Genomic DNA, 14,444 nt, shown 5'->3' with positions numbered 1-14,444 from the left:
TACGATTTAAGTTATTTAAAAAGGTTTTATTATAGGAATTTATTGGCAGTCTAATGTTAGATTAAAAAAAAAGATTTTCTCGTAATTTAGTGAGTTAATGAAGTCTGCTCATGTGCTAATTTCAAAGTACAGAACGTTCCCCTACTGTTAGGAAAGATAGGAAATCGATTAATGGGATTTTCGCATACAGATATTAACAATGTTTTCAAAACGATCGGATCCCTTTTCACACGGATCTGCGAAAATGACGAAACCCCGCTGTATTATTTATACCAGGCCAGTAGATGGCGACGTCACTTTGTAAGGAAACACTGCGCGCCTATATACTGAACACTTAGGCTATGTTTACACGGAAACGATCTAAAGAGAAAACGCAAAAGTGGCGTTGCGTTATCACTTTTTATTCTGCGTTTAGACGAGCGTTATGGTTGGGAAATCCGCGTGCATATGGTGACGCAAAAGTGTGTGAAATTCGATGTAGTATGCACTCCAGGCAGCTAGGTGGCAATGTGAAGCACTGCCACACAACAACACCAATATCTTAGAATATTTTGTACAACTGTTGAAAAGACTCTTGTATGTTTTTCAGAGCTGCTAGGGCAACTTGAAGGTCCGACGTATGGAAATAATCTGACATGTTGGGTGTTATTTTCCTGTACTGGCGCATGCCTGTGACGTAAACGCGTACGCGACGAGAGCCACCGTGAGCAGATTTGCGTTTCTACCGTTTAGACGGGAACGCGACGGTGGAGCGTTTTTAAGATTTCCACTCTGGAGGGGGTTTCCCTTTTTTGCGTTTTTAAGTCCCCAAAACGCCGTTGCCGTGTAAACGAAAGGCACATCCGAAAAAATATTTTTACGTTTTCACTCGGAATCGTTCTCGTGTAAACGGGGCCTTAATAGGCATGTGCATGCCGTCACCATTTTCAAAAATTCACGTTTTTGTTGTTTACACGGATATGATAACGTTTTTGTTTTTTTATCTAGCTTTTAAAAGGTTGCGTTTTCAGTCCCCAAAAACTCTGTTGTCATGTATGAACGGCCAAAACGCATAAAAAGTTTTCCATTTGTAGTTGAAAACTGTGTCGTGAAAACGACCCTTATGTCAGTTCAAATGTAGGCCTTTTGCAAACTAGCTGCTTAGAAGAATGTTAGGGTCCGTTTACTCGACACCGTTTTCAACGAAAACGGGTTTCAAAGTGCACGTTTTTGAAAACGATACTTTTAACTTCTTCGTGTAAACTACAAAAAACAGGAATTTGTGAAAACGGTGCCATCATGCACATGCGTATAATAGTGTTTCTTTACAAAATGACATCGCCATCTACTGGCCTGGCATGAATAACACAGCGTTTATAGTCGTTTTAGCGGATCCGTGTGAACAGGGTTCGTTTTGACAATTTTGTCGCCTGTACACGACAAATGCAAAGGAAAATCTTTTCTGTTTTAAGTAGCCTACATCTTTGTCGTATAAACTAGTAGCTTATTTGGCTCCCGTTTGGTTATTTTTTGGAAACCAACTATATTTTTTTCTATATTTTATTGTTGACCTGATTCAAACATATTGTAGATGTGTTGCTCCTGTAGGCTATAGGCATTAAAAAGTAGGTTGACATTAACCATCGCTCAGGGCGAAAATGTTTTCCAAGCAGATTTCGCTCGTATTCAAGTTGGTCACGAATTATCCGCGTTGACCAACAGAAAGTGACCTCTGTATGAGCGATGATTCATGTGCCGCTGTAGGTCTAATATTGATAATAGCCCTTTTTTTATCTGTGAAATTTCTCTAATGTGACCCCACCTGCGTGTTCAGCGCCTGACAGATATATGATTCACATTGCGTTTTACCTCATTTCCATGTGACCAACACTTTTAGACAGTCTTTGTGTTTTCACCAGACTGCATAGCCTATCAATTGAAGAGAAAGCAAGCAACGTGGACAGAGGAACTAGGTTAATTACTTTCATATGTGGTTCTACTGTCTGAGGAAAGCAGGAGCGACCGCTGCCAGAGGAAAGGGAAGTCCAGGCGCTGAACGTACCGGGTGATGTACGAAAAACAAAAAGAGACCCAATACAGCTGGTTCTGCTCATGTGGCTCTGAGACGACGAGTACAAAGTGTTTTCTATTTTTCTTTCTCAAAAACATGGCAGACGGCTATACACTGGAACGCAAGGCTTTATTAAAACGTTTGAATCTGGCTTTCTGGAACATGAGCAGACATTTAGAGCTTCATTCTCTGAATACCCCATCTGAGTCCTTGTGAAGAAAAACACTTTTATTTATCTCTTTGAATGCGCCAGCAGATCTTGGAGGAGGACAGGAATTTAGGGTTTGTTTTATAATATGTTGCCATTTTAAAGTGTTATTGTCATGTAGCCTACTTTACATTCATTTTATTCTTGTCATAGCCTCTTGAACCAAATGCAGCGTTTTCAAACTGTTAAGACTCGCGCACCTCCAAGAAATTTTGGGCAGACGTCCACTTTTGTGCAAAATTAGCCTTGCTGGCACGTCTCAGCTTACGCAAGCGGTTCAGGGAGGTCATAATGTTTATATGTATGGCCGATTTTTTAGTTCACATACATGTGCGTGTCATAGATTTTCCCTATCATTATAATAAATCAAACGTTTAACTGATACAGTTCTTAACACTCAACTGATTGATGGATACTTTGATGACACAAGTGGATAACATATTGCATGGCACTTTAACACATAACATGCTGCAGACTATAAAACAGATTCCTGGATGCTGATTGGTCGATGCAGCATTCCAGCTGTGGCATGAATCACCAGTTCACCTATAAATAACTGCGCAGGTTACTTTGCATAGAAAGATGTTTTATTTTTTTAGTTTGTTCAAAATAAAATATATACACTCACCGGCCACTTTATTAGGTACACCTGTCCAACTGCTCGTTAACACTTAATTTCTAAGCAGCCAATCACATGGCGGCAACTCAGTGCATTTAGGCATGTAGACATGGTCAAGACAATCTCCTGCAGTTCAAACCGAGCATCAGTATGGGGAAGAAAGTTGATTTGAGTGACTTTGAACGTGGCATGATTGTTGGTGCCAGAAGGGCTGGTCTGAGTATTTCAGAAACTGCTAATCTACTGGGATGTTCACGCACAACCATCTCTAGGGTTTACAGAGAATGGTCTGAAAAAGAAAAAACATCCAGTGAGCGGCAGTTCTGTGGGCGGAAATGCCTTGTTGATGCCAGAGGTCAGAGGAGAATGGCCAGACTGGTTCGAGCTGATAGAAGGGCAACAGTGACTGAAATAACCACTCGTTACAACCGAGGTATGCAGCAAAGCATTTGTGAAGCCACAACACGCACAACCTTGAGGCGGATGGGCTACAACAGCAGAAGACTCCACCGGGTACCACTCATCTCCACTACAAATAGGAAAAAGAGGCTACAATTTGCAAGAGCTCACCAAAATTGAACAGTTGAAGACTGGAAAAATGTTGCCTGGTCTGATGAGTCTCGATTTCTGTTGAGACATTCAGATGTTAGAGTCAGAATTTGGCGTAAACAGAATGAGAACATGGAACCATCATGCCTTGTTACCACTGTGCAGGCTGGTGGTGGTGGTGTAATGGTGTGGGGGATGTTTTCCTGGCACACTTTAGGCCCCTTAGTGCCAATTGGGCATCGTTTAAATGCCACATCCTACCTGAGCATTGTTTCTGACCATGTCCATCCCTTTATGGCCACCATGTACCCATCCTCTGATGGCTACTTCCACCATGTCACAAAGCTCTAATCATTTCAAATTGGTTTCTTGAACATGACAATGAGTTCACTGTACTAAAATGGCCTCCACAGTCACCAGATCTCAACCCAATAGAGCATCTTTGGGATGTGGTGGAACGGGAGATTCGCATCATGGATGTGCAGCCGACAAATCTGCGGCAACTGTGTGATGCCATCATGTCAATATGGACCAAACTCCCTGAGGAATGCTTCCAGCACCTTGTTGAATCTATGCCACGAAGAATTGAGGCAGTTCTGAAGGCAAAAGGGGGTCCAACCCGTTACTAGCATGGGGTACCTAATAAAGTGGCCGGTGAGTGTATATATTAATATTAAATATCTTGATTAATTTAATGTCATTTTTTTTACGTGGTAATTATTTTACACCAGGCCAAACTATATTGTGAATATAGTCACCATATTTTAGGCAGACAATCTGAGCCTGTTTGCATAGCACATCATTCCCTACCTTATTTCTTAAAGGTATGCTGTGATTTTCTTCATATGCATTATTTTAACTTGATTTTAACTAAGTTGGGCATCTCCAAGTTGCTCTAAATACATTCACAGAACTGAGGATACAATATATCATATAATCCTCTATTACTGCTTTAAGCCAATCTTTAGCATGTCTGTAAGGAAGAGTACCAGACTGTTGTTAAGTTAAAATGTGCCCTCTAGTGTCCGTATTATGGAAGTTGACTGCACTCGTGGATGATGAATATAATCTGCCAGAGCTTTCATTTACATTGACTCAGATAATCTTTGGGTTCGGAGCAAAGGACACAATGAAATATCATCTATGTAATGTATTATCCACGTTCAACGAACCCTTAAATTTAAATGATTTTCTCTGCTGGTCCACTGAAAAGAGAGGGAAAATGAATTTGGGAAGCTCTGCAATGTTGGTCCTTGTGGTTTGTCATGAGTGGTTTAAGAGGCTAGACACAGAATTTCAAGACCATTGATTAAGTTCTTCTAACTTGCAATCATGCAAGCCATAGGATGCATTGCTCATGGGAAAGTAGAAGGCAGTAGTTGGGTCAGATGAGAGCAGTTGAAGGAAAGAGTGGATCCATGTTGAGGTCTGGGTGGCCCAGGTGCGTTTATGATCGAATGTTATAAACAGTGCATCATGTGACAAACGTAGAACAGTTTCCAACAAGACATGGAGCTCCTATTGTAACTACAAGCACATGTGATGTTTAAAGTAGCACCTCGTAAACCTGTGAAGGCCCCACACATGACTTTGCTTTCACTTTTCAGAGAAGTGGCAGAAAGTATCAAAGGATTTCGTGAAAGTGATAGGAGGATTTTATTTTGAGCAACAACTTCCCGAACAGACAACATAGTGTAAATATACTTTGCAGGCCCGTATTCTATGAGAACAATGACATGTGGAGACATTTGTGCCAAGAATTCTATTTCTGAAGTGCCTCTTAAAGGTTCATCCAAAAGTCAGACTGATAGGGATTTGTCTCAACACAACATAAAAATCAAATCTTTCCTCAAACATCTTTTGTTAATAATGTTTAGAAGGAATTATTTGAAAACTCTTCTCCTTTTTTTCATCTGGACTGTTTTCAAAAAAGTCGGAAATGAACGTAACTAAAAATTTAAATTAAAAAGTCTTTAAACATATTTTGGTGTAAGTTTGGATTTATTTATTTATGTATTTATTTATTTATGTAGGCCATTTATTTATTTATAAAATAAATAAAGCAATATGACAACAAAACCTTAAACAAATAGGGATAATTTAGACTGACTGTATCAGGGTCATTAAAAATATTTAGATTTTTGTTTTAATAAAAATGCGTTTTTAAGTCAAATGGAGTAACCACACTAATAATGTAGCCTAATAATGATTTTAACTTTGAAAAAATATGATGTGTATTCAAGGAGCAAGTAAAGTATTGTTTTGTTTTTTAAAAATCGGTAGGCTATATCATTTTTTGGCATAGGCAATAGGCCTATATAAAAAAACCACATGGCACGTGTTTTTACATAGATTTTTAAAAGGTGTTTCCTTTTTTATTATCGCGAACATCTTTCAAATTAATTTTATGTGAGCATAAGTTTGGGGATGTATTGCACCGAGGAAAATTGTAATAAATATTTTTCCACTGACGTAAGAAAAAAAATTCTTTGCATGTTTTCGTCTTATTTTTGAACATGTTGAATCTCACGTTTTGCAGCTTTCATAAGAACCGTTACCGAAGCTTGTATAACAAGAAACTTTAAAAATCAGCTCCTCCTCCCTCTTACACTTGCGCATCAGTTAGTCCAAATGCAGAGCAATAGGAGGTCGCACTGAGATCTCACCTTTCCGTTATGTAAGTCTCATTTTATTTTATTTTATTTTATTTATTATTTTCATTATTATTATTTTCAAATAAGCTTATGAAAGAGCACAACTTAGCCCAGTTTCTTGTTCCCCCAATTCAGTTACTGGAACATCGACAAGCAGAAGAACTGGAGAATCCAATTAAATAAAAATGAGTACGAGTTTAATTGACACCTTCATTTACGCCTTTGCGCATTTGTGTTTATTAAGTTGCATTGTACAAACGGGTCATTCTCAGCGTCAGGGCAACACTGGTGCGGCAGCTCTCAGACAAACCATACAATGGCAGCACAACGGCAAACTCTTTAGTATATTAAGTCAAGGCTCTGAGTATCAGCCACCGTTAAAACGAGACGGAAAGAAAGAGCAGACGGAAGCCAGGCCGATAGCCATCGTGCGCAACGATGATGCGGCTACGAGAACCGACGGCTCAGCTTCTTCATCTTCCCCTTCACGAGCCCCTCAGAGCCGCGGCTCCGCGCGTTTGCCTTCAGGTATCAGTGCGCGCGGTGGCGCCTCGCGCTGGTTATCAAGTGGCGATGGAGCGCGCGCCAGAGGATCGCACGGGCGCAGGAATCACACGGATCAGCTGCAAACATCGGTTAACGGCACCGACAGAACCGCGCGGGACGATGAAGTGATGGTCGGAGATGATCCTTACAACCCATACAAGTCTACTGACCCGGACAACCCGTATTATAACTCTTATGACACGTACGAGAGACCCCGTCCTGAACAGCGCCCGGGATATGGCACAAGATACTTCCAGCACGGTAAGGACAGATCTATCTATCTATCTATCTATCTATCTATCTATCTATCTATCTATCTATCTATCTATCTATCTATCTATCTATCTATCTATCTATCTATCTATCTATCTATCTATCTATCTATCTATCTATCTATCTATCTATGCATCCATCCATCCATCCATCCATCCATCTATTCAAATCAACTTGATGTTTAAGTAAATTCAATTTGAATCTTGTATAGGTCTAACGTAAAAAAAAAAAAGTTGAAAATTGCTTTACTTATTTTGATGAGTTAAAGCAATGTAAAAACATATGTTGTCATAACTTATTGATCAAATGTACCTTGTTTGGATCTGCAATGCTATGGCAAAAAAAATCACCCATTCCAATGTCTAATTTTGGTCAGTCAAATCAGGTCGGAAACTTCATAATGTCCACCATCTACTGTAAAATCTAAAATGATAACCCTATCACTGGAGCTATATTAAAAACTATGAAGTTCAAAAAGTGTTTAGAAGTCTTGGCACCAAGTGAGGCAGGACTATCACTGGTGCTCTCTCAAAAACAGAAAAGAAAGCATGACGCCATCGGATCCACCTCTTGTATTTTAATTGTAATTACGCGTTTTTAATTTAATTAAAACTGTCAGTTTAAAATAATGACATCTTTGCAGCAAAAAAACAGGCTATGGTGGTCTGCTGGTCTATTTGCATTGGGTTTAGTGGGTTTTTGGGCCAGGCTGGTTTAAGCTGTTATTTTTATAGTTCTGTGCATATTCTTGTATCTTTTAATAAAACATTTCAGTGTTTCATAGGTTTGCCTGATCTCGTGGGAGACCCATACTACATCCAAGCGTCCGCCTACGTGCAGAGGGTTCCAATGTACAATCTCAGATGCGCCGCTGAGGAAAACTGCTTGGCCAGGTATTATTACTGATATAAAACAGAAGAACGTAAGAGAAGGAGAGTTAGTACACTCGCATTCCTCCGAGTGTAACAGATGAGTCATGAGAACCTATTTAAAACCCATGTGGTAGGATCGTCCTATAACTCAAACCAGCTCTGTGAGAGGGAAGAAAAAAAAAGAAACGAAAGTCCTGCCACGATGGGAAGTGAGAAACTCTACGAACAGACTTCACATAAAGCTGTTTACATGGAAAAATGATCCCATGCTTGACTGCGAAACACATTACCGGGTCACACAAGAATAGTCTAGTCCAGTAAAAGGAGTGTTTCTTTGGAGACGTGCATCTGTAGTTGTTCCATGTGCACTTGAAATGTGGCCACGGGGCCAAGAAACACATTCTGAAAGCTGTAGGACAATATGAGAAACTCAAGGAATGTCTGATATTCTGTAACCGCTGGGCTGTTTTTGTTGAGCAGCTCTGCATACAGGTCCAGCGTGAGAGACTACGACACGCGCATGTTGCTGAGGTTCCCGCAGCGAGTCAAGAACCAAGGTACCTCCGACTTTCTTCCCAGCAGGCCGCGCTACACCTGGGAATGGCACAGCTGCCATCAGTAAGTCTGATTCTGACGGCTCCAACCGTTTGCAGCATTTTCTGCACTTTTCTCACTTGTGTCTCTTTCAAATGAAAACTATACCCCATGATTTACTCACCCTCAAGCCATCCTAGGTGTACATGACATTCTTCTTTCAGACGAATACAATCAGAGTTATATTAATAAATGTCTAGTTTTGAGCTTCAATCTGTAAGGTTTTCATCCACTGCCATTATCAAGCTTGGAAGAGCCAGGACAGTTATTAATATAACTTTGATTGTATTCGTCTGAAAGAAGAATGTCATATACCGTACACCTAATGGCTTGAGGGTAAATCATGGGGTAGTTTTCATTTGAAAGTGAACTACTCCTTTAAGTAATGCATCACAGACCACTATTAAGAACTCTAAAGGGAGAACACATGATCCAGTGAACTCAATTCTTTGGGGAAAAGCAAGATTGTGAAGCTCATTTGCGCCTTTATAATGGTTTGAGTGTTTTATCTGAGGGATATCTCAATCTAGTGCTGGTGGTGCTGTTTTTACAAGGAAAAGGGTCTGTGTTCTTGTCTAAATGAAAACACTCAGCAGAGGCCCGGTATTGCTGCTTATACTTCAGTTGAGTCAGTAATAGCTCACTGCATAGTTTCATCCTGATGTAAGCCGTGTCTCACCACCAACTACGGCGTACATTTGGACAAGCTCCAGTGTATACAATGACTTTAGGTCTTGCGCATAAATGGGGCGTAAAGTCTGTGGGCTGATTTGCATTTATTATTTGCATGTCATAATATGATCGTTTTCTGCTTTTCTTGCCTGTTTGACCATTTTGAATCTTTTACTCAGTCAAACCCTGATTCTGTGGAACATAAAAAGAACGATTTTGAAGAATGTACAGGTTGCTTTATTCCATACAATTACAATGAAGCGACTGGAGCTTTCAAGCTGCAAATATGATGCAAAACACCATAAATTAGTCTTGATACCATTTGTGTGCCAATGGCTGATTTCTGAATTCATTGTTCTTTTGAGTTGGATCAATTCAATGAATCATTGATTCAGTTCACAAATCACTGTGTAATCCAGTTCACAAAAACAGTCTGAAAGATTTGTTCACAAATCTGAATTATTAATGTTTCAATCCGAAGCCAGCACTGCATTGTCACGAAAGTGTAAGCATTGCCAATTTAAATATTCAAGTGCAAGAAGACGCAAAAGGGAACACAATTCGTCGCACATCCGAAACGGACATTCTCTCCCAGAAAGCCTCAGACAGCGCGGGAATCCTGAATTAAGCTCTCTTTCCTTCTTGCTCTTGAACGGACAAAATCACACAAAATTGTCAACAACAACTCAAATTCCTGTCTTGGCAAGTATCCTAGTAGTCGGTTATGTCTTAAGTGAACGTAAACAGTTGAGAAATAAAACGCATGCGTTACACTATATTCGATCCTGGCATTAGCTCTTAAAGTGACAGCAGCCTAAAGTGGGTCGCACACCGGACGAGAAGCGCAGCGCCGCGTCGCGCCACGTCTAGGACAACTCCAGGTATCGCACACCGGACGCGCACATTCTAATCGCGCGAGCACAATTTTGAATCAACTCCTGGTAGAAGAGCTGCACGATGTGTGTTTTATCTTGATTTATTATTTATTTTTTTATGTTCATTGAATAATAGCTGATGTTTGAACGTTAATCAAGTAAAAGTGTCTATCACGTTGAGTCTGTTATTTTGTTGTAACGTTATCCGTTGTCTAGGCAACTATGTCACATAATACAATAGTATTTATTTAGCTAGCGTTTAGCTAACCCGAGTGAAAACAGCACAGGGTGAAGCCATGTACATTAACGACGATTTGAGACAAATAAATGCAAATTTAATATAAAACTATGCAAATGGCGCTCTGTGGCGCGGCAGGGTTTTGAACAAGGTCCTGAGCCGTAGCTGGGCGCCGCGGACAGACGCCGAATGGCGCCGCCGGTGTGTGTACACTCATAGAGAATAATGTGTTCGAATTTTAAAGACCTGGCGCTGCGCGACGCGGCGCTGCGCTTCTCGTCCGTTGTGCGACCCCCTTAATAAAACTGCTGCTGTCTGTGATTTTATTGTTAATCACACAACAAAGGACAACTCAAACAACTCACTGCTCTTGACTCAATAACTTTTGTCACTTTAATAAGGATTTTCATCTTTTTAATTTATTCAGTAAAGATTATGCAGTGTTATTTTACATTTGATTAATCATAATTTCTGTACCCGAACACTACTGTTAGACCCTGAAAAGCACTGTTTATTTCATTTATATATTTGTTCTACTGTATTTATTTGTGCTATTGCGATTAATTTGATTATTTGTTCTTATATTTAATTCTGTTTACTTGTCTTTAATAATGTTTTGAATTTATATTAGTTCGGCTTAGGCTAGTAGTTTTAGCTGTGGTAGCCTATCGAAATTGTAATAGAGAATTGTGAATTTTGTCATAACCAAAATTTTGGTTTCATGGCCGGTAAAAAAACAATTTATGGCCGGTACATTTTCCTAAGTCACCGGCAATTGGTAGGTATGGCAAAAAGTTCGTTTTAGGACCTGTTTATAGGCCAGCTACGCAAAACTGGAATGTCGCATAAAACATTTGCGAATAAAGCACCATTTCATCCCATGTGTTCAAGAGAACAAAATTGTTTCTTCCTGGGAACTTTTCAATTTATCTGTAATAAAAATAGAAGTTACTGCAATCGAGGAAGCAAAGCTCTTTTATACATCATAAATGACTTTCGTCTCGGAGAACGAAGATGAAACGCAACAAATGCTGTTATGTTATTTTGTGTTGGGATGCCTGGTGTTTGGGAACGCAATCGTTTGATATGCTTCTGGGAGGTCAATATACCAAAGCATTATTTTGATGACGGACTTTGGCTCAGAAAATTTGCATACAAATAGATGGATGGAAACATTAGCTAATGATCTGGTAGCAGTGATTCTCAAATGAACAGCTTACTGGAGGGAATAGATTACATCTCAGTGTGTTCTACGTCTCAGTGTGTTCCTCATAAAGCTATTGAATGGCTTAAGAAGCTTTTATGGTGCTTTTGCTGCATTTTTGAAGCTCTAAAGTCCCCATTTATTGTAATTGCATGGAAAAACGCATGAAACACTGTCCTAAAATGTTCTTTTTGAAAAAGAAAAAACATCATGAAAAAGTAAAAGTAAATCATGTGAACTGTCCTTTTAACAATTTCACTGGCTCCACTGGAACTATTTGAGGTGAACTAAGCAGATTCTGGCGTGGTGTAAATTCCTGCTCACACATTGGCCATGAAGTCCATCTGGAAAAGCTCCACATGACATTCCTCTCTGCCTGAAAATCTGATACATGCCCCAGTGTTAAGGTTAATTCATCAATAGGATTAAAGCGTTGAAAATGAATGGCAGGAATTCTAAGTCGATTAACTAGCCCACTTATCAATGCGATTCCCAGAGGCAGGGAAAAATTTGAAATGCACCAGTTGAAAGTCATGCATGATGATAACCTGATATATTTTGCTGTCTCTATAGGCACTACCACAGCATGGACGAGTTCAGCCATTATGACTTGCTGGACGCCTCTTCTCAGAGAAGAGTAGCAGAGGGACACAAGGCCAGTTTCTGTCTCGAGGACACGTCCTGTGACTACGGCTACTACCGACGATTCGCCTGCACCTCCCACACTCAGGTCACACTCATTTATTAAAGTCGGCATGAAACGAAAGTTGCGATAGTCTTTTCTTCATGACATATATTCAGTTTCTGGAACAAGAAAAAAAGTGGGGCGGGACTTGATTTTGTCCACCTGGAATTGATTGGATGGTTGTGGTTTGCTATTGGTCGATCTCAAGTGAGTGATAGGTTGCTCCGCCCTCACGCCAGTAAACACATCATCAGAGAAGAGAAGAGATGAGATGCAAGAGGGAGGGGAAGATATTTTGATTAAAGATTACGAGGCACATGAAAAATAATGATGTGCACGAATACATCGTTTATAATAAATACTGCAATATTCGATGAAAAATAAGAATTGTCCATTTTGATATCATGGTAACTTTAAAGTAATTATTTATGTATATATTATATTTCTATGACTGAAGTGAAACCTCATATGTGATGGATTTGGAGCACTCAGTTTTGGTAGTAACTCTATAAATTATAAAAATAGTTATTCTCATGGAAAGCACAGCAGACTCACTCACAATTGATTTCAAAAGACTTTGGGGTTAGCATGTTGCTAAGCTAACAACACTCCTCCAATAAACATAAACAATAGATAAAACACAAATATTTGGTAAAATATCCCATTTTTGTTAAGATAAAAAATTTTGTGAGACTTTTTAGCACTGAAGACATTTTAAGTAGATATGTTCATATGTTTACTGCATTGTCCACCATCTTGGATGGATTTACAATGCACTCTGGGATCACCGTGTTTATAAAGAATACAAGTCAATGTGTAATTATTCTGACTGCCATTTGTAAGTGTTTATGTCGCAAACACACCTAATACATTATAGTCACCATGAAATCAAATATCAGATATACATCATAATAGAGAAGAAAAGACTATCGCAACTTCAGTTTCAGGTCGTTTTTCGATTCTTTAACCTTACTATAGGGTCCAGTGATGGCATGATATGGTAACACCATGGTACTTTGTAAAATACCATGATGCTGTATAAATATCATATCTTGGTTTTTCCATTATACTTCAAGGTACATCAAATAGCGGTAGCACTTTATTTTACAGTCCTGTTCCACATGTACATACTATGTACTTATTATAGTGATTACAATAACTGTATAATAACTATGCACTAACCCTGAACCAACCCTTAAACCTAACCGTAACTCATATAGTTACCTTATATTGCCTATATTAAACTATATTTACCTAGTACCGCGTACTGTAAAATAAAGTGCAACCCAAATAACATACCTTTACCATTTTACATGTCTGTGTGCTGAAAGTATACTGTTGTTGTTGGTCCAGGGTCTGAGTCCAGGGTGTTACGACACTTACAATGCCGACATCGACTGCCAATGGATAGATATTACCGATGTGAAACCTGGAAACTACATCCTCAAGGTTTATGGCCTTAATCAAATTAAGAGTTATTGTATTCAAGAAATATCTTGTTCCTGAGTTCCAGCCTTTTTTTCCCTTTCTGGTTTAGGTTAGTGTAAATCCCAGTTACCAGGTGCCAGAGTCGGACTACAGTAACAATATTGTGCGCTGTGATGTACGTTACACCGGAAACTACGCTTATGTTTCAGGATGTCATATTTCGCAGTGAGTATACCTTAAGTATTTTGAATGAATAGGGCAACTGCATCTAGTTAAATGTCACGTATTCATGTTTTTGGTTTATTTCAGGTATTAAGAATCTACAAAATAATACCAAGGAATAGGAAATGATCATCAGAAATGAATTTTGATGATAAAAACCTGCGACAAAGTGAACAGATAAATGGACGGCGGTCATGGGGCACTTTCCTGTTTGTGAGAGCCAATAATCAGCAGGGCATTTTAGTGTTGACTATGCCATACAATATAAAAACCTGAGGCATAAATACAGTTTTAAAGTGAATTGCATCATTAATTTTTTTTGTTTTTTGTTTTGTTGCTTTGAATTTATTAAGCAAAAACAATGTTTTTATAAGTGTCCAGGGTCTGTGCTGGATGCTGTCCAGGGTCTGTGCTGGATTCCTCCTAAAAACTGGATAAAACGTTGGTTATTTTTCCAGAATCCGCCACAGTTTGATACCACACATTCCCCAAATCATTAAGCATCATTCTCTCAGACTGATCAAATATAAAAATGAAACCTTCAGATGTTGATCCACACTGTTGTTGCTGGGTTTTTTTTTACCTGAAACGTGCTTTTTTGTGTGTGTGCTAGAGGGATGCTTTAGTTGTGTATTCTAAGTAGATATTTATATACAGATACTCATATTACTGCAACACATTTTATGTATGAAATGAAAATTACTTGAATAAACTTCACACTCAGCCTCATTAAGTGAATTTGTCTTATTTGTATT

The 14,444-nt window shown here is 39.1% G+C and overlaps 1 protein-coding gene across 3 annotated transcripts; it reads left to right on the top strand.

Moving 5' to 3' along the window:
• Positions 1-6,021: 6,021 nt before the first annotated feature.
• On the top strand, positions 6,022-13,973 carry loxa (lysyl oxidase a). Of its 3 annotated transcripts, XM_056253321.1 has the most exons (8): positions 6,022-6,103; positions 6,216-6,887; positions 7,684-7,792; positions 8,252-8,389; positions 11,928-12,084; positions 13,393-13,488; positions 13,577-13,692; positions 13,777-13,973. In XM_056253321.1, the coding sequence occupies exons 2-8, from the start codon at positions 6,266-6,268 to the stop codon at positions 13,781-13,783; spliced, it is 1,245 nt and encodes a 414-aa protein (XP_056109296.1). In that variant the 5' UTR covers positions 6,022-6,103; positions 6,216-6,265; the 3' UTR covers positions 13,784-13,973. The 3 variants fall into 3 exon arrangements, with proteins under 3 accessions (XP_056109296.1, XP_056109297.1, XP_056109298.1); XM_056253322.1 differs by lacking the exon at positions 6,022-6,103 and having other exon boundaries at positions 6,171-6,887; XM_056253323.1 differs by lacking the exon at positions 6,022-6,103 and having other exon boundaries at positions 6,849-6,887; positions 7,674-7,792.
• The last annotated feature ends 471 nt before the right edge of the window (positions 13,974-14,444 follow it).

This window comes from Rhinichthys klamathensis, unplaced genomic scaffold (assembly GCF_029890125.1).
Source record: "Rhinichthys klamathensis goyatoka isolate OS25496 unplaced genomic scaffold, OSU_Roscu_1.1 h1tg000104l_1, whole genome shotgun sequence".
Taxonomy (NCBI): Eukaryota; Metazoa; Chordata; class Actinopteri; order Cypriniformes; family Leuciscidae; genus Rhinichthys; species Rhinichthys klamathensis.
Note: the sequence above shows the minus strand (reverse complement) of the source record. Positions and strands in the feature narration are given on the sequence as shown.

Excerpts from the sequence above, each read along its gene's own strand:
- loxa (XM_056253321.1), top strand. The coding sequence starts at position 6,266 with ATGAGTACGAGTTTAATTGACACCTTCATTTACGCCTTTGCGCATTTG. Across the intron at positions 7,793-8,251 it reads GAGGAAAACTGCTTGGCCAG|CTCTGCATACAGGTCCAGCG; the intron begins GTATTATTACTG and ends TTTGTTGAGCAG. Across the intron at positions 13,489-13,576 it reads CTGGAAACTACATCCTCAAG|GTTAGTGTAAATCCCAGTTA; the intron begins GTTTATGGCCTT and ends TTTCTGGTTTAG.